At 29.6% G+C, this 21,457-nt stretch overlaps 1 protein-coding gene across 1 annotated transcript; it reads right to left on the bottom strand.

The window, feature by feature from the left end:
- Positions 1–7,205: 7,205 nt before the first annotated feature.
- On the bottom strand, positions 7,206–10,705 carry LOC123275286 (cytochrome P450 18a1). The gene is made up of 5 exons (XM_044743306.1): positions 10,172–10,705; positions 9,924–10,045; positions 9,414–9,843; positions 9,025–9,289; positions 7,206–8,903 (listed from the first exon to the last, which is right to left on the bottom strand). The coding sequence occupies exons 1-5, from the start codon at positions 10,551–10,553 to the stop codon at positions 8,483–8,485; spliced, it is 1,620 nt and encodes a 539-aa protein (XP_044599241.1). The 5' UTR covers positions 10,554–10,705; the 3' UTR covers positions 7,206–8,482.
- Positions 10,706–21,457: the final 10,752 nt, after the last annotated feature.

The raw sequence follows: 21,457 nt of genomic DNA, 5'->3' as shown, positions 1-21,457 counted from the left end.
GTTCATTCACTCTACATTCATTATTATTTTTTAGATTCTTTACTTATATGACTCGTATGCCTGCATGATAATTATTATTACTTAATTGTTTGGTTACACGCTCGGTCAAGTAGATTATTTAGATTTTTTATCTAAACAGACATTTATTATTTTTATTACATATTTGGATAAACTCATTTAATTAATTACTTTTAAAAGTAATAATTTTTTACCTCGATTTTTTAAATTACGCAGCTATTCATTCAACGGTTCATTTGTTTAAATTGTAAATCAATTAAACGAATGTCCTGTAATGATAATTTATACCTTTTGTTTAAATAATTACACGATCAAAGCTTTTCACCTCACCTGTACAGTACTTACGAACAAAGGAGAAAATTTTTAGTAAACATACATATGTCAATATATATGTGTATATATGTATTTTTAAAACTTTTGCGGTATCAATAGCACATCAAACATGAGAAAGCCCTGACTTTCGAGTACATTGACCCCTGGCATCATGTCGCGTCCTCAACTCAAACCCAATAGAGCTATAACATTCATCTTAATCCTTTCTATAATATATATATATATATATATCTTACTGTTCCCTTTTCACCAATTCACTGGCATATGTATATATTTAATGTTAATTTACCAGAAACTTTCTTATATGCCTGGTAGGCCTAAATAAACGTTATTTCTTCGATCGTTCTATCATATTTGTCGTTGTCTTTTTGTTAAAGATTTTTACCGAAAGTTTAATAGATAAATGTCTAATTAGCGCTCGAAGAAACTCGAAACTTTTTTATCTAGAACAAATTCATTATTCCGTACTTTGTTCGATTGTATTGAAAGAGTGAAGAAATAAAAAATAATATCAGATGATTGAATCTTACGTGGAAAAGAGAGCAATTGAAAAATTATATTTCGTGGTAGTTATAAGAGATTCTGCGAATGCTAAATTGGAAAAATTACCGTTTCAAATAACATTTTTTTTTTTTCTTTTTTTAGTATCATTCTCGATAGGGATTTCAACAGAGTTAATGGGATTTTTAGTTTGTTATTTTAAAAGAGAATTTTTTTTATTTTATATTTTATACGGTAATTAGTTTCGATAATTCTAAAAACAGTGAGCTCTTATTTTTAAATAAATATTTTGTGTAAAAAATATTATAAAATGATAGTTGAAAATTATTTGGAAAAAAAATGTTTTCATTAAATTTTTTGGTACTTTTGTTTTTCATCGTTGGTAATTTTTAATTAAATTTAAAAAATTATAAAATTATAGTTTAAAAAAAAGTAACAAAGTTCCAGTTTGAAAATTCAAGTTTTTAAAAAATCTGTAAGAAGTAAATTTAAAAACTGTAAAGTTACATTCGTAGCTGTAAAAATCAGTATTTAAGATTTTATTTTATAAAAATATTATTTAAAACTTTAATTCTTCAGTTTTTTCTTTGGAGCTCCTTTTATTACTGCAGAACCTGCAATTTTTTCTACTGCTTTTTTTTTCTGAAAAAAATCAAAAAGTTGTCTAATGGCTGGTGCTTTCAATAAAATTATAAACAAATTAAATTTTTTAAATAAATTTATTGATTTTCACAAATCATTGAATTTAAACTTAATCAACTAGTTAGTAAAATCTTCAAAAAATAAAAAAGTGGTCACAAACGGTACTTCTACCCCGTCTACACTAATAAATAAATATCAATAACTATTTGAAAAATACCGTATCTATATTGATGTTATTTTGAATTATTGCCGGTTGAATGGTTAGTATTTATTTATTTTAAAATTAATTGGCAGTCGACTGTGAGTCATATAACGTCTGATGACTCGAAAGTAGCCTTCGAATATATATACCAGAGGTCGTAGAAACAGACGAAATTCAAATGCGGCTAATAAATAACCGTATCCTTTTAAAAGTAATGTCTATTTTTAAATGTCCGCGAAATAGATGTAATGTCCGGTTCTTATACCGAGAAGACGGGCCAGTGATATTTGCACCTGAGATTATTTGGGTGTCGGGTGTCGGGTGTTGGATGTGTGCGCATGTATATCGAAAAGTAACAGCGAGAGCTCTCTGTATCGTATATACATCGTATATTATACATAAACCAGTAGTGTAGGTAAGGAGCAGTACAGTAAACAGCATACAGCATATAGCAATAAGCAAGAGCAATAGGAGGAGCACCGGCCTGCCCGCAGAAATTGTAATAAGAAGAGAAAGGGGAAGGGCGCCAGTGGAGGTGGACGCCACCGTCGTATCGAGTTCATTGAACTCCTACCTACAGAGCCTACAAAGTTAAGTGTTGAAGGGAGCAAACGCCGATCGGCGATCAACTGCAATTTACCTGTCTACGCAAGTGAAAAGGTGCCGATCGTCGCACGTCGACCTAATTTATCATACATTAATAATAATAATCATTATTATCATTATTATTATTATTATTATTTTTATAGTTACAACATTAATCATAAACATCTGTGTACATTAATCTATCTGCTTATAATTCGAGCGAACAATTAAATTAATAATTAATTAAACATACTCTCAACAAATCAACAGATTAATGTGTTTACTCATGAGTAGTTACTACTACTGCTACTGCTATAATTATAATTATAATTATCGTAGTAATATAAATATATCCAGTTATTTTTTACTTAAATTAAAATTATTTGGCTCGAAATTTTTAAATTCTATAGGTTGGTTACCGTTTAACCGATATAGTGGATAGATAAAAATATTCAATTGTTATCGATTTTACAAAGTTGGTATGTAAAATACGAAAATTATAATAAAATATGCGAACAAACTCTGGTAAGATTTAAGCGATATTAATATAAGCGAAACTGGGTTATCAGAACGCAGCTTGCCTTGCGGACCGGTTCTTCGTTGCCTTGGTAATTTTTTTTTTACATTTTTATTTAAGCGATGATACAGACTTTGATAAACCATTCTCCTACGAGTTAATATTTTATATTTTATTTATTTTATTAAACAAACTATTTTTTACAATACAACTATCATTTGTTCTACTGCTAAAAGTCATAAGTCATAACGAATTTCTAGGTCTCATCTGATATCATGTACACCGTACACAGCTGTATTAACTCCGTCATAGAAAGTTTAATTATTAACATACATACTTGTTTATTTTTATTTTTTTCATTAAGTAAAACCAATATGTTTATGTAGATGTAGATGATGATAGAGGCAATAGTAGTGTCTAAAAAATAATAAATAAAAAATAAAAAATTGATGGCGTAGTGAGGATGTTGAGTGTGCTCAGTATTGGAGATGTGCATCACCGTCACGTATGTGATACGGTATCGTCAAGTTTGAAAGAGAGAAAGAGAAAGAGAAAGATTAAGATAAAGAAAGATGATTGGATTATTTTCATTCCATATATACAGAGAGAGTGGTTATTTATGTAGCATGTAGTATGGTCCCTCTTACGACTCCTGAACACCGTCTCGACAAGTAGTAACATTTCGTCGGTCAACGTTGAGATATTAAGTATCCCCGGGCTAAGAACACGATCACGCTTAGGTCACTGACAGCGCGGCTATCGCCATATCGCCGTTGTTGCTGTCGTGCGTTTCTCCACCTTGCAAGGACACGAACTTGCAGCACCAGCACCAGCAACATTGTAGTCACACACCACTGGCTGCACATGAGAAAAGACGACCGCGAGGGTTCCTGGGGAGGGAGAAGGTTCTTGAACCCTCTGGCATGTTCTTCTGCATTATAATGACAACATTTACCAAACATTTACCAACAACCAGACATAAACTATATATACGTTTTTTTTTTTATTTTTTATACTAATTATTATTGATTATTGACACTTGGAAATTTTTAAACTAATTATTCCGACAATGTTGTAAAGAAAAAGAAAAGGGCCGCGGTGAACGGTGTGAAATATTTATTTAAAGAGCTGAATGTTGACTCTTGTTATTATACGCTTGTATGTAAAGTGAAAATAAATTTTTTTCGACTGGAAGGAGACTATTTCATTGCATATCAATACATCGATGTGCCAGTATACAGAGAAATCGGCATACAAGTAAACCCACCAAGACTTTCAGATCATCTGCGGTGTGTATCTCTTTGCACGTAATGCACCCTGCCTACATAATTACCCTTGTTATATTTATTTTATTGTTACACGTGAAATGCATTTTTATTTTATTTATTCTATTAAAAATTTTAATGTCATCTGTTATATAGCGGGAATTAAAGATAGGTTTACTTAATTTTTAATTGGTAATTTTATCAACCATTCGAAAACTTTTTAATTTGGAAAGTTTTTACAATTTAGTTGTTGTAATACTGTATGAAGTTTTAGGTAAATCTATTAAGAATTATAGATAGATATATATTTTCGTGATGCAAAATTATTCCAGTTAACTTTACAGTTTGATAAAAAAAAGTATAAATTATGATAATAAAAAAAAAAAAAAAAAAAAAAAATGTGTTTTTGAAGCTTACTTTATAAACATTTAAACTAAATTTTTTTTTTTATTTGATGATTTAAGGCATATTTTAGAGAGATTTTTTAAAAGTCAATGAAAATAAATGTAATAGTTTAGATTTCTAAAAAATTTACTTAAAAACAATTTTTATAGCAAATAAAAATTGAAGCTTGTTTAATGAGCTTTCAGATATATTTTACAGAATTTGAATAAGTCATAGCATTTAGAAGTTATTTCAAAAATAATCAGTTGAGAAAAAAAAATTAATTTGAACCAAGAAAATAATTTTGAATCAAAAATTTTTTATCTTGATTAAAGACAATGAAACTCTTCAAAATTATTTTTTTGGTTTAAGAATTTTTCTCTTAATTCAAGTAAATTTTTTTTCTGTGCTAAGGTTTACGTTTTGTGATAATTTTGAATTGTTATAATTTCTGATCAATTTGACTAATTTTCAAACTTGACCTCGAGAATTATCTAAAGAATAATTATGTTCAATTTCATTGAGATTTGTTAATTAATTATGGAAGTTAGCATCATGATAAGCCGTGTTGTAAATACATACTTTTGAACCAAATGTATTTTTCAAATTATAGCTCGACAAACTAAATTGGAAAATAGAAAAATTTTTTTTTTTTAATTCTTCATAAGTACAAATGCAATAGTTAGATTTTTATAAAAAGTACTAAAATTGATTAAAGATATGAATAGATCCCAGACAATGACTCACAGATTTAACAAATGTCGGACTTGGCATTCATTTATACTACTTGCATTCAGTAATTGCTTTAATATATACATTATCAATATTTATGCGGACATAATTCATAACAACAACTAAATTACCGTCGTGTAAGTGATAAAATGGATAAATTATGTAAATATAATAGTTCAATTAATAAATAATATAATAAAACTAAAAGGATTTATTAAACTGAGCGTGATGAGAATAATAATATCTCGAGTATTATTTTAGATACAATATTAAAGAGACTAATTGAAGAGGATCAGGTTTCGTAATTTATTTAAAAGGCCCATGAACCATACCTTGTGTGATAATAATAAAAATAATCCAGTGGATCGCTCGTGCCCTTCTCAGGCGCGCGCGCGCGCACGGAAGCGTAAGCGGACCGAAAGTGAAAGCAACATTGAACCTTTTTAATATGTAGACACATAAAGGTAGATACAAGAAAAAAAAATAAACAAAAATTAACAGAAATAAAAAAAATAAATAAAACAGAGCATGTATGGGTTGATCGGTGCTAATTTATTCGAATCGTTCCGACAAAAGTAAATAGATATTATTTAATGAATTAATGATAGTAATGAGCAATGAATAATAATGAAATGATATATCGATGATCGATTTAATTAGATATGCTCGTATTTATTTAGCGATTGTTGCCGCTACGCGTAATTAAATGAATTATTTTAATTTAAAAAGTTTAACATCGACATTATTGAATATATAGACATTCCAATTCCAATAAGATGTATATAGCTGTGTGTTACTTAAAAGTATGCGAAGATAGTATATGCATATGTATATGTATAGAGATACGACCGGCCTCGAACTCACCAATACACCAGAGAGTCCATATAATCTCTTAGTTTCAAACGACATAACACGATCGTCGCGGCATTTATACACATCACCACACATATTTACACACATTACACACATTTACACACATGCCAATGCTTTTCATTATTTTCGTATTAATATATAAATAATTCAACGATTTTTTTATTAAAATTTTTTATATTTATGTTTTTATTTTTATATTTTTCATCACAAGGTGTTTTTTATCCTGTTTTTATTTTTTTTAGCGCATACTTATGAGTATGATGTAAGAGGAAAATTCATTCACCTCTATTAGAAGTGCGCAGTTGATCTTGCGGCGTATATTAGATTACGAAAGATTTACGTGAACCTTGATAGATGTCAATGGCCCTTTGCTAAAGAAATATATATTTATATTTTATATTATATTAATATACACTACGTAATTAATGATATCATCCCGGAAAAAATTTCCATCATTTAAATATACGCAATATGGATTGGTTAATAAAGTCCTGTACTTTTTTACTGTCGGACATTTTTTTCACACATTTATTACTCAATACATATGTATAATATTTATTACTTTATTTTTTATTATTTCTTCTTTTCAATTATTATTTATTTTTATGCACTTATGCTGATAATAATATTCTTTAAATAAATCAATAATTACATAAGATTATTAAGGTAAAATAACAATAACCACTCGGCAATTATCATAATAATAATTATTATTTTTATTTATCAAAATATTTTTATTGTCATTTTATGGCCAATAATAGATTTTCTAATTTAATTATCACAAGTCTAAATAATACATAAATAGAATCATCTGTACATCAATAAAAACAAATAATTATAATTGTACATTATTATTTATAAATACATATTTTATTATTACAATTACAAAACTCGGATGTCCGAATCGTTGATTATTAACTTATCAAAATTATATTTAATTAATTAATAGCAAATGAACACATATGGAGTTATTAAGTGGAAAAACATTTTTTATTTAAAAAGTATAAAAAAAAAAAAAAAAAAAAAAAACAAGTTGCGGATTTCAAAATTATAGAGCATTAATTATTCAATATTGTTAAAAAAAAAAAATAAAAAAAATGATCAACAATTCTCTTATTGATTGTCTCTTTTTAAACATTAAATGTATCTTTAATTTTTTTTTTTTTGTTTGTATTTTTTTACTGCACCGTCTCGCGTGTGTACTCAGATACAAACACAGAGTATTTCGATATATACATATATATATTCACGTGGCAGACGGTCCGACCTCACACGCGCAACATATAAACGATAAGATTGGTCAGTGAACTAAACAGACTGCATATTGAACTTGAGGTAATGCGATAAACAATCAAAAATATGACCAGTGCGTGTATCACGACGCGACCTATGTACGAGAATAAACAATGAGAATTATTTTAAGAACATGAAACTTTTAAAGCATTACACAAAAAAAATAAACCGTGCAAGCTTGTGATACTTGTAATAATAAATAAGTATATCATTTAAGTGATCAATGTATATATGGATGTGTTTATGTATATAAGAGAATAATTTGGTAAGACTAAATAAGGATAAAAAAAAAAGAAACAATTTGTGTTTTTTTTCTTCGGAAAAAACCGCAGGTCAGTCTTATTATCATATTGGTTATACAAAAATAGCGCATGGTATTACTGTCATCATTATAGAGTCTTATATACAATCTATATATGAGATCGCGCACGCCCAACTGGCAGTTATACTTTTGGCACATATTTTCGCGGTAATAATAATAAAAAAAAAAATTAAATAAAACAGATGCGATGAAATATTATCTCTCATTCTCTTTTGCTCTTAATTTTTAACTTATAAAAAATCCGCATAGTTATATATATATTTATACGTATTATATACAAAGATGATACTATTAATGTACAAGTAATTAATTATTAAGATGTTTACTATTAAATAAATTAATGTTATTAATAATAATAATAATAATAATATTAATGATGATAATAATAATAATAAAGATAATTATTATTATTATTATAATGATACTGTCTAAAATTAATTATGATAATAAATAAATAATATGGCGGCGGGTTTACAACGAAGGCGCTGACACATTTTGGTGTTTGATTTGTACTGTTTGTCGCGCGCCATCGAAAATTGTTCATTTTCTCATGCACATGCAATAGACATTCATGCTTGACATACACAATGCATCCATTCATTTTCACACATCTATCATAAACTATCTATCTATAATCTATGAAACTAGTACTATCTATCTAACATTATCTCTTGTCAATTTTTACTTACGATCACATACTCTGTATACGAACAAATATATCACACATTCATGGCTCTGATTGTAAATGTTTTTTTTTTTTGTTTTTTTTTTTTTTTTGCCGTCTGTTAGAAATAGCTGACGCACGGATTAGAATTTTAATGACTGCCGATATTTCTCAACGGGCTGGTGACTGTTTCGTGTTGAAAATCCGGAATGTCGAGGTGTCTCTGTGCCAGACAAACTTTGAATGGATCAGGTGTGACGGTGACACCGGCGTTGCCTCTTAAACTGGGTAGCGACGCGCCTTCTGGCAATTTAATGTCAAAAGTGTGAAGAAGCGAGCTGAAGAATAGGAAGAGCTCCATGCGGGCAAGCACGTCGCCCAGGCACATTCTACGTCCCACGCCGAAGGGCATAAAATGCTCGGGTTTACAGACTTTACCCTCTGCGGAGAGAAACCGCGCTGGTCGGAAGTCTTCTGGCTCGGCCCACAGATTCGGATCCATGTGAACTGCATGGAGTAGCGGTACTACTTGCGTTCCTGCTGGTATTGTGAATCCGTTAAACTTAACGTCTCTGCGCAAACAAAGAAAACCGGTGAAATTATTTAATTTTATTAAAATAAATTTTATATTTTAATTTTTTAATTTTTAATATCCTTAGTTAGATAAAAAAAATATAAGTTTATTGAACTTACCTAGTAGTTGCGTGAGTGGTTCCAAGTGGTACAATACTGGATCTCCTCATTACTTCAAGAATTGTGGCTTCGGTAATTGGCAAGTAAGGAAGGTCTTCCAATGCGGGCATACGTGATCTCCCGACAATGTGATCCAGTTCTTCTTGGACGGCTTTGGCCGCTTCTGGATGGTGGAGCATTAAAATTACAGCCCATTCCAAAGTTGTTTTCACGGTTTCCATTCCGGCAGAGAACAAATCCCCCAGTATTTGATGCATTTGACGATCTGGAAAATATAATGAGAAAAAACCAATTTTATAAAAAGAAAGTTCATTTCTTACTTATTATCATCATCATCATCATCATCATTATTATTATTATCATCATCATATATAAATACAAGTACTAACCGTGATTCTTTCCCTGGAACAGCATCGCCGACCTTCCCTCCGTCTGAGCTTTCTCAATTTCAACGAGATAAGCGTCCACGATATCCCTGATGTTTTCTTTGTCGAAGGTGTTGCGGTGCTCGTCAACAGTTTCTTGGAAGAATTCTGCCATTTCAGATCTGTTACGGGACAGCTTGTCGCGGACCTTGCAGAGTCCAGGCAGGTACCGCATCAAAGGAATAAAGTTAACAGGAACCATTCTCCCGAAAAGTTTAAATCCTTCATCAATCAGCTCCATGAATCGGCTGAATTTAGCGTCTCCGTGCTGGAATCTGACCCCCATTATGATCGAGCAGATGACATTGCTGATTGATACGCTCAGTGTAGGTGAAAGATCTGTTGGTGCGCCGCTCTTTACTGACAGCGTGTGTATCATAGTTTCTATTTCGCGCTAAAAAAATTATTTAAATTTTTATAAATTAATTTTTATTTTTAAAAAAAATTTTTAATAATTATTAAAATAAAATTTACCTTTATTCTAGTCTCCATGGATTTTCTTCCGTTTCCCATGTAAGTCATCCCAAAATATCGTAACTTTTCATGGAGGAATTTTCTCTGTTCTTTCCACATAGCGCCTTCGGTATTGACAATACCTATAAGATGCAATCAGAATACGTAATTGTTAGTACTATTATTATAAAATATTAATCAAGATGATTAGATAGTAACAAACAAACAAACGAAAAAATAAATAACAATAATAATAAAAAATAACTTACCATAACCGCCGAGAATATTCATGAATTCAGTGTGTGGCCTTCCGGAAAATTCTTCTCGCCGGAATGTCTCGCGGATGGTGCGATGATCGCTGAGAACAACAATTAGCTGGCTGCCGAGTTTAGCACTGAACATTGACCCGTATTCAGCAGCCAGTCGGCCAAACTGGAGATGCAAGTCACCCTTGATGAACGGAAGATAACCGAGAATGGGGAATCCCCAAGGTCCGGGCGGCAAACTTCGAAGATACCGGACCCACTGAACGAGTCTGACTAGTCCAATTACCACAATGAATACCACAAGATTGTAGACGTTGAATAAGTCTATTTTATCAACGTCTTTAATTGATTCCCAAATGCACTGTGCCGCGATTTCCACAAACATTTTAATACTTTTAAATTATTCAGTTTAAAAAAAATTAAAGTTTCTTTTTTTTTTTTTTTTTTTTTTTTTTTTTTTTTTTTTCCGACCGCACAGTCTCACAAATAGTTACTAAAGTTTATTATTGTCTCGTGATAATTGTTTGGTCTATATTTATTAATTACTGATAATAAATAACGATGTATGTTGAAAATATTTTTTTTTAGCTTGGCTCTTAAATAATAATAATATTTAGAGCAAGTATTATAAATAGATAATGTGTTGTATCTATTATAATATATCGAGTGTAGTTATTATGATGAAAAATTAATAATTAATAATTACTAATGACAGACAGAAAAAAAAAAATTAATGTATTTACGATCGTTAGTCGTAGCAGTAGCCGTAGCCGCGAGATATATACTAGCGGAGAGTATAATAATAAGTGATCGCGGTGTTTGGTCGACGATACGACTGAACCGATACGATTATATTGTGAGGCGGAGAGCCCACCAGAAGAAATGAATGTATACTAACATACACCTTCTTGTCCTTGCTGTCTTATATAGTGACTCATCAACCACAGGCAGGCAGGCGACGGCAGAGCGGCGGGTATTTGACACCAGGCGTTAGAGTGGGAGGTGAGGGCGGCGAAAGAATGGATGTGCGGTCAACTTGTTGCGTTTGTAAGGGGCAATTGAGATAGTAGTGTACAAGCACAAGTAGTGTAAGTAGTATTAATAATATTATTAACCGATAGAAGATGATATGATGTGATAGCAGTTGTCGATTCGTATTTTCTTGTAATAAGATTAACAAAAAATAAGTAATGCAATTTTATACTGGTATTATGTTGAATTGAATTGAATTGAATTGAACTGAACTGAACGGTCTACTCTGTCGAATAAAAGTCTGTTGTATTTGTATATTTGTATATTTTAATATCTATACATCTGTACACATTGGTTCTCACATATGTACCGAAAGGGGGGAAGTATGGGTCATACATATATACGTCAGCAAAACCGGCAAAACAGACTTACGAGGGCGGGTCCTACCGACACGGAGGTGAGCCTCTTTCGCCTCCTTCTTCTTCGTGTTATGTCCACCACCCGCTCCGCACACTACACACACTATCCTATCCCCTTTCACAGCTCGTTAAGAGAGACCACGAACGCAACAAGGTACAGCCAGTGATGCGTGCGCTCAGACATTAACTCTGGAACCATCCCGCCAACACCATCCGCACCACCGAATATTATTATATATTATATATATATATATATGCTTTTATTTTTTAAAAACCACCGCAACGCAACTCCAGTCATCTGACCGACTACCACTCACTCCCTGCTATTATATTATTAACAACCGCGAAGAACCAAGTAAGCACCACCAGCATCCAGCTTTACTCTGATATTATTATTTGGTAAGTGGTATTGCCACTGCTTCTGCTCCTGCTTTAGCTCCTGCTCCAACTTATGCTACTGATTCCCTCTTACATTTTTTTTAACCTGTGCTCCAACTCTACTCCAGAGACTGTAATGATACAGGCTCCAATCGCCAATACGCTCACTTACCAAACACAGATGAGAATGCACACTCGATGTCTCACTTCTTGCATTAACATTGATGGTGATCATGATAATAGGTCGGCTGCCCAATTTCAAAACACAGTAACTAACATTTCAAAATTTTTTCCAATTTTTTTTATTAAAAAAAAGTTTACCCGCCAAATTGATGAAAAATTTAATTTATGAATAGAAAATGGAAAATACTTGAATATAAATATTTTTAAGAAAAAATACTTGAAATTAAAGTCTAAAAGTTATAAAAAATGCAGCAATACTAAAAAAAAATCAGGTATAAAAATTTTGCAGTTTTAAAATTGGGCAGCTGAAGTGGTAGCATATACCACGATGTTGATGTGAGTAAACAGGGAATAATGCGCGCGAAACTCCGATCAGAAACCGGAGGAAAATGTTTCAGCTAACATTCATTATTTCATTAAAAATAGCATTAGCTATATTATGTTAAGTACGCAGTGCTTTTTATTGCCTAGCAAACCCACATGTGTCAACAATCATGTCGATAATTCCCGCTTTTTTTATTTTTAGTATTTAGTTATACTTATACTAATGTCCTGGTATTTGCTCGATATATTTCATCGCGAAATTGAGATATCGAAAAAATCAGCTGCATTTATGTGTACACACTTGTGGCTTTTTTTATTAACATGTGTTCTAATATAAAAACAAGTTAATTAATGTATGAAAAATATTATCTGTTTTTAAGTAGTGAATAATATATTTTTTTTTTTTTAATTTAATTAACACGCACTGACGGAAAAATTTAATTGATTTAAAAGATAGAAATTTTTTCTTAATTTACAATATGTTTTTAAAGCAAGAAAATTTTTAGATTTAATTATTTCATTAAAAAAATTTCTTTTTTTTTTTCTATGTTTAAATTAAATTTTAAAAAATAATTTTCATTTTCATTAATTTTAGTATTTAATTACTTATTATTAAAATGTATTCTTAAATAAATATAAAATTATAAATAAATAAATTATGTATTTTTTTTCCATAAATAAATAAAAACTAATGAAGAATATTTTTTTAATGATCATCAATTCCTGTTAATTTTAAACAGAATAATAAAAAAGATATATATTTTAAGAAAATAAACATTTAAACTAGATAATTAAATTCGGGTTTAAGGAACTGTTATAAAAAAATCGATAATATTAAATCAATTCCTGATTGAAGCGTGCATTGGTTTCTCTGGTCCCTCCCCTCTCATAATTATTATAAATTTAGAGTCAAATATATATATATATGTAGACATAAATCTTAGTATTTAAGTTATGCAATGCTCTAAGAGATAAGGTAAAGTTATAAATCAGAAAATATTTACCAGAATAATGAAATATTTAGTTGTCAAGTGTGAAAAAAATGTTAACGAATTTTCAGTTCATTCGCCAATAATCTTGTGTCTGTCAACCGTAGCGGTCATTGAACTCGTTCCCGCTTCTCTCTCATTGCTCCTTTCTTTTTTTTTTTGTGACTTGAATTATGCACCTCGTATTAATAATATATACAAAAACTAACTCCACTATAAATAGTAGTAAGATTTTAAATAAACTTATTAAAAATTCAAATAGAGTCTGCGTACAGCACTATTGCCTAAAATACATATCCATTTAATTCGATTATTTTGCATACGCTTAACTATTCAAACGTTTACATTATAATTCATTATATTACCGCTTACATATTAATTTGTTTAGATTATTCCCAGACTAATGTAATATAATTTTTTCAGAGAAAAAAAAAAAAAAAAAAACAAGATAGACGTAAAAAAAATCAAACTTGGAATTAATCAAAATTTTTTCACTATTAAAAAAAAAATAAATTCGATCATGTAAAAAAATTATTGAACTAATTGCAATTTACTTGAATCAAAGTTTTTTTTCAATATTAAAAAAAAATTATTGAACCAAGAAAATAATTTTAATTTAAGTCCAGACGATAAAATTATTGAATTGAGAAATTTTATTTAATTAAAAAAATTTATTATTTTCCTGAATTATATTAATAAAGTTTGATCTTGACAGACCCTGATGACGTCTTGATATAAGTTTTTACAAATACCTTGACATTCAGATATAATTATTACTGCTAATAATTTATTAATATTACTATCCTTACATGAATAATTAATTGAATAATAACCCATTGATATTTCCAAATTATAACAACAACAATAATAATAGTGACATTTAAAGTAAAAATAATAAATAAAAGGTGATGGTATAGATATAGGATTGTATTGTGACTAAAGGTTGATTTGCAGATTCGGGTACAGGTAACTAAACGTACAAACTGAAAAATATAGTTAAAAAAAGAGAATAGACGTTAAGTGTCCAACAGGTTTTGTTTCTAACGCGGCCAACCCGTGTAGTGGCCACTACTCAGTAACGGTGTGGCACTCTGGCCAACGTGGTTTTTGGAACTCCGTTATTTCTTTTACGCGGTGTGATCTCGTTTGTGCGTATATGTATATATACATATAAGCTGTTAGAAATCAGGTCATGAGCGCTATTCAAAATTGCCCTTGTTTTTTTTTATTATTTTTACATTTTTTTTATTCTTTACGGCGGTATTGTATGCGCGATATGACAGAACAGAACTCCCGCGCTCCACGGCCTCTTTATGTCTTTTTTTATTATACGGCACTCTCAACTGAACACACGGCCAAAGCTAAAACCCTTTACAACCCGTTGCAGCTAAAATACGTTATACATATTAAAAAATATATATTTTACATGTCAATGATAAATAATTGCATATTTATCATTATTAACTGCCGCGAACAAAAAAAATTTTTTCTCTTCGCATTATAATTATTAATTATTAATTAGATTTTCTGATTAAACTAAAACGGCATTGATAAATAAATAAATAAATAAATAATTAATTAAATAAATAAATAAATAAATAAATAGTTATAGTTATTAGTTGGAATTCAACGCATGACTATCACTGACCACTGCTATTCAACCATTTGATATACATGTACACCCAGATCATTGAACTTTACTATAAAACTTGATGCAACCAAGTTTCACCGGCATATAACTCTTGGGTCCAACGATTTATAATTTCCACGTGTGACACGAGGCAAGCCAACTCTTTATATACATAAGTAATATGTATACATATTTATAAATACAACGTGCAGTGTGTTGAATGTCTTGTACGTGTGCAGGTTTTATTTATTCGTGCAGAGCACGAAAAATATTAATTATAGCATTGATGCAATTGATAAACCACGCGCACTTAATATACACCATCGTTTATGATTATTAGGTCGAATTATGTAACAAATCTTGCTGAGTGTACAATGATCTCAAATCAAAATTTATGTCTGTATTAATTTGAATTTTTTTTCACAATCTTTATGCATGTGCAAAAAAATATGTGAAACAGCAAGTTGTTCATTTTTGAAAGAGGTCCAATGTTTCATAAGTGTTAGATAATAATTTAAATTTAATTTTTACAACAGTTTATGTTAAAATTATTATTTAATCTAAAAAATTTATTCAATGATTTTTAGGATTTTATTTGACAAATAAATTATATCTAAAAAATTATTTTTAGAAAATTCCATTAGCAATTTTCTAAAATTCTAATACACGAATTCTTTCTCCAAAATTTTAAAATTATAAACTGTTTATTAATTTTATAATTATTATTGTTTATATTTTTTTCAAGTTTTTGGAGTAAAAAAATTAAAAAAAAAAAAAATTCTTTAAAAGATTAAATGTTCCATTTTTTCTCAACAATAAATCACCAGTAAGTAATTTAGTAACTCGGTAAATTAATAAAGTGTAATTTATTATCATAATTGCAATTTGTTGCTGAAAAATAGTAATTAGGACACAAGGGTTTTTTGGGTCGCCGTTTTAAATTCAAAGTTAAAAGTTTCGAAATGAAACATGACAGATCCGATCTGGCGAGCCAAAATAAAAGCAAAATGAAAAAATATTAAACGGATGAAAATAGTTCGAAATTAGTGATCCAAAAGACTTTCACAATCCTATTTTTTTGTTTAAATTTTAGTAGAATCAAAAAAAAATAAATGAATTAAAAAAAAAATAATAATTATTTTTTTTTTTCCAATGCGTTTTAAAAGTTTTGTTTAATTTTAATTTGACATTTTATTTTCTTTGGTGATATATATCATACTGTCTATTTAAATGAATTTAAATATTACGTTATGAATAATATTATCAGAGAAAATTTAATGGGCCAATTGTCAGTAGCTCAATGGCCTTTAATTATATTACATATTATAATACATATTATACAATACCGTAATATTATAATTTGGTAAAATCAAATATTTGTCATTTATTGATTGAGCAAGAGTGTCTGTATTAATTGTGAAATAACGATTAAATTTCAACAGACATCTAAAGTATGGACATTAGTAAATCGCATTTTATAGAAGAGGAAATCCAATAGCTTAAAGAGGCAAAAAAACTACCATTAGAAAGATGTTTCTTTTTCTTACACACCTATGCAATACACATTCTCACAAAGATATCTAAACACAAGTTTATATCTTCGTAGATATATATATATATATATATATATATATATATATATATATATATATATATATATATATATATATATATATATATATATATACAAATACTTGTCATATTATGGCTTCGGCAATTTCGACCGGTCGATGACCCCGCGCGTGCCGCACTTTCGCCCGAATCCGTAAAGCAAGAATCGACATTTCTGTACCTAGTAGGTATACCGGGTTGTAAATAGGTAGATTGCTAAGAAAGAATATACTCCGTCGAATGAGGACATTAGGAAACAAAAAAAAAATTAAATAATAAATTATATTAAAAGAAGAAGAACAAGAAGAAGAAGAAGAAGAAGAAGAATGAGCGGAAGAAAAAAAAAGCATTTTTACGCTGCGATTTTTAAGCTCTCGTGGATTAGACGCGGCCCATTATACACCCAGTCCAATCGAATCGAATACAATAATATATATTTTTTTATATATATAAATTTATAAGAGATGTATATACAATATAAAATTTTACCGCCAAAGATTATAATTTTGTCAAGGTTTCCTTGTAATCTATCAACATTCTTTTCCCACTTTACTCTCTCACTCAAATTCCTTCTTTCTCTCCTGCTTCTGATTATATCCGTAATTTGACTTACGACTCAGCATACCATTGACATATATGTGCATATAATTATAATATTTTAGAACCTTTCTATCACAGACATTTACAAATCTATCCTGTGTGTATCGATAATAATTATCGTTTCGACGAATAGTTAAATTTTCCGTAATTCTGTTACTAACCATACGAAATATTTAAAAATTCATTGAACTTTTGAAGGACTCACTTCCAAAGAATTCGTAACTATCTTTTAATTATCGGTTAAAAACTAATTACAATATGATTAAGTCAAGATAGAGTAAAGTCAAAAAAAAAAAAACAAAAAGAAACGAAATTAATCAGTGTCAGTATGTCAAATTATTGTCAGATTGTTATCATATTTACAAAGAAAAAGTAATTACATAAATTGACTAATGTCATAACGTCATAACTCATAACTTATAACTGGACGATTAGGATAACAATGAAGCTATTAAGTAATAAATAATATGATGGAAAGAGATAATGTATATTAAAGTAAGGTAAAAGCCCCAATAGATGATCATGTACCATTATATGATCACTCCATGTATTTGTATACCTATATTTATGAATATAGATATACAAATACATGGAGTGATCATCTATTGGGGCTTTTACCTTATTAATAAAAATAAAACGAGGAAATATGTTATCGGTTAAAGTTTATTACTCAAAAGGTGAACTGGTGATATGTTAATAAATTGGAAATTAATATTCAAATTTATATTAAAATTATTATTCAAATAATAATAATAATTAAATTCATTTAGATAATAAAATTTTTCTAAGTGAATGCGTAAAGCAATGCTTGCAGTACACTTTATAGATGATGTATACAGTCAACGCTCTCTGTATTTGACTCGCCCGTACAGGACCATTCTCTGTATTTGACTCGTCCTTGTCCATAAGAGCTGTGTAAAATCGTCAAATACAGAGGAAGAATGTGGTCAAATACAGAGAGCGGTCAAATACAGAGAGCGTCGACTGTATATATATTGATGATAGTTACACGCAAGACAGACGATATTTAGCTTCAGGCAAGTCACGTGCGACGTCACATTACAAATATATATATATATATATATATATATAGCAAAAACATATAAGAGTAAGTAAGTAAGTAAGTATACGAAATGTCGCTCTCGCTGTCGTTGAAGCGCGAGGGAAAGGCTGTAGTGCGATGCAATGTGCCTGCCGCCAAGCAAACCGTATGACACCAAGCAAAGCACCAATAAAATAGTGGGAGAAATAGTATGCACTTAGAAGGGCAATGCACTTTCAACAATAACAAACTTATCCTTAATGGTGTGTAATGTAAACCTCAACTCAAGCTTTATCTCATTTTCATTATTACTATTTCTTCCTTTAATTACTGTTTTCATTTTCGAATTTTTTTTTATCATTATTAAACATTTTAAATTTCACATTAGATTTTTTTGTACTACAAACTCACTATTAAATACTAATTAAGATAAACAATTAAATAGAAATTCTAAAAAGCGTGTGTTGATAATTTACAATATCTAAAATGGGAAATACCCATGTTTTTATGTAGCTCGCGGCTTTATATCATTTTCTTAAACTACTGGCCTAGATTCAATTTTTGTCTATTCTAAAGTAAAGGTAATTACAACAATCTGGAATAATAACTTATCATCATTATCATGATTCACCTGTATTGTTTTAAATAGCTTGTATGGATTTATCACTGTGACTAATTGCCATTGAAATATTTCTTAAATATTTATACACTGATATAAAAATTGACTCGACTCAAGGGCGAAACTCTTGAACCAAGAATTCCATTTTGAAGAAAATGATTTTCTTAGACCAAGAATAATTTCTTAGCTCAAGAATTTATCCTCTTGACTCAAGAAAATTATTTCCTTCAAAATGAAATTCTTGGCTCTTGAGTCAAGTCAATTTTTTTATTAGTGTACATATATTTATCAAATTAAACGACATTTCTATATTTATACTATCATTATTTTACTATTTACTGATATAGACTTTTAACTATTATTATAATTATTGTGTAAGTATTAATGACCTTTGAATACTATTGAGTACGTGTACTTGTATTTTATAACTTCCTATTCGACTCGTATTACGTCGGTGAGTAAACTTGCTGGTTAAAACCATTTTATTTTTTAATCAACGTGCAGTTATATGATCTACTAGTATAATCACAAGGTGCTGATGTATGCATGTGAATTGTCTAGTCTGTTAAAAATCTCAATCCCCCAGGCCTATATCAAATTTTTTTCATTGATAAAAATAATTAAGTAATTTACATTCAAAGGGTCCAATTACTGCTCACATTAAAAAAAAATATATTTTATTTAAATTAATTTGCAATTCAGAAAATTAGTACAAAAATTAACTTAAAATAATAATCATGTCAATTTGATTTATGCAGTAATTTTTTTTCATCAAGAAACAGGTATTTTGTAAAAAAAAAATTATACACGTGTTTACAGTGCAATGCATTATTTTGTTATTTTTTTTTACTGCTATCCTTCGATTTAAAACAGACGAGAGAAGAGCTGGAGAGCGAAAAGATAATAGTATTCAGGAGAAAAGTATATAGTAGGAATTTAAAAAGTATTCGAGATTGATAATCTTGTTGACACTTCTTAACAACTTTTAAAATGGATCCTTCCTAGAAGCTTATTCGCCGAAAAATTCAAGGTGATTTTTTTGGATGAACTTAAAAATGTTTTTTTTTAGTGCGCGCCTAGTGCCGATCTTTCTCAGTAATAGGCGCATAGAGAAGAATTCATGAGAACCAAATCAGAGAGAGTTATGATGCCGCGCTGATAATTGTGCCAGAGCATAGCAGCATATAGAATATATATATAGAGGTGGAGGAGAAGAAGAAGAAGAATTCTTCTTAAGAGAATAGTGGGTTTAGGATGCACACCTTAATGCTCACAACCAGGCCACCCTGTTGTTGGATGTTTAATGCTGGGCGATCATCTGCCCAGCACAATTCTCAGCTCTTGTCTTCTCTTGTTTTTATTATCCTAGCGTTATCTTTGCTTTATTTTTTGGTGTGCTCCTATCCTCGATTATAGTTTAGCTTGGACACTATAGACTGTTGCTGTATGCTACAGCTCGGTCCTTCCGAGAAATGATGAAACACACATTCTTATATGCACGCGCGTATCCAACCGAACCAACAAAAACAAAACCATCTCGAAAATAGAAAAAAATAATCGATCAACAGAATACAAAATGAACAAAATAATATTACTTTAAAAGTAAAAGGAAGTAGAGTCCTTCGCGCTGCACAATGCTGATTCATCCCAGATTACCAAGGATAGATAGATATATATGTATAATATGTAGTATGCACGTGCTCCAAAAGATGATGCTTTCAAATATATAATATACATTGTTTATTCAAAGTTATTTTATAATTTACACAAAATTATAAAATTTTTCGAACGTTAACATGAAAAAACCATAACAAAAAAAAAAATAAAAATAATGAAAAAGCTACTGCTGTTAAATAGACGCCGGTGCAATCTATTGATGGCTCTTTGGCCATCAAACTTTTGATTCTTCCTTTTCATTATAATAATTGGTGATTCATGCACATAATAACATGTTGTGGAGATATTTTTCGTACCTTCGGGATGAATATCATTAACGTAAATGCGTCATGGAGAGGGTTATATCTATATATGCGTGCCCATGCACTGGATGCGTGCACAACGTCACGAAGTAATATAATCTTCTTCCAAATCAAATGACACACCGTGGCTCTGACGCAAACTTTTCGTCGATACCATGATGATACATTCCAAATAGAAAAACAATTATTTTTATACATCTAAGCTATATTTAGACTCTAAATATTTATAAACATGGGTGATAAACCTTATAAAAGTCTTTTTTTAGACTGGTGTGACTAACATGCTGGGAATTTTATTGTAATAATTATAAACACATTTATTTTTATTATATCAATATAAAATATTGATGTTGTTATCAATATTCGGTCATTTTTTTCCTCTCTATATATATCGATGCTAAAAAAAATAATGCACCAAATATTTTTATTATATACTGACGGCTTTTTTAAATTGGATAATTGTTTAATTTCACGGTTCAAAATACTTCAACTCATAAATATAGTATGTAGAATTGTTTTTTAATTTTATTAAAAAATATAAAA

The sequence above is a fragment of the Cotesia glomerata genome, linkage group LG1, assembly GCF_020080835.1.
Source record: "Cotesia glomerata isolate CgM1 linkage group LG1, MPM_Cglom_v2.3, whole genome shotgun sequence".
Lineage (NCBI taxonomy): Eukaryota > Metazoa > Arthropoda > Insecta > Hymenoptera > Braconidae > Cotesia > Cotesia glomerata.
Note: the sequence above shows the minus strand (reverse complement) of the source record. Positions and strands in the feature narration are given on the sequence as shown.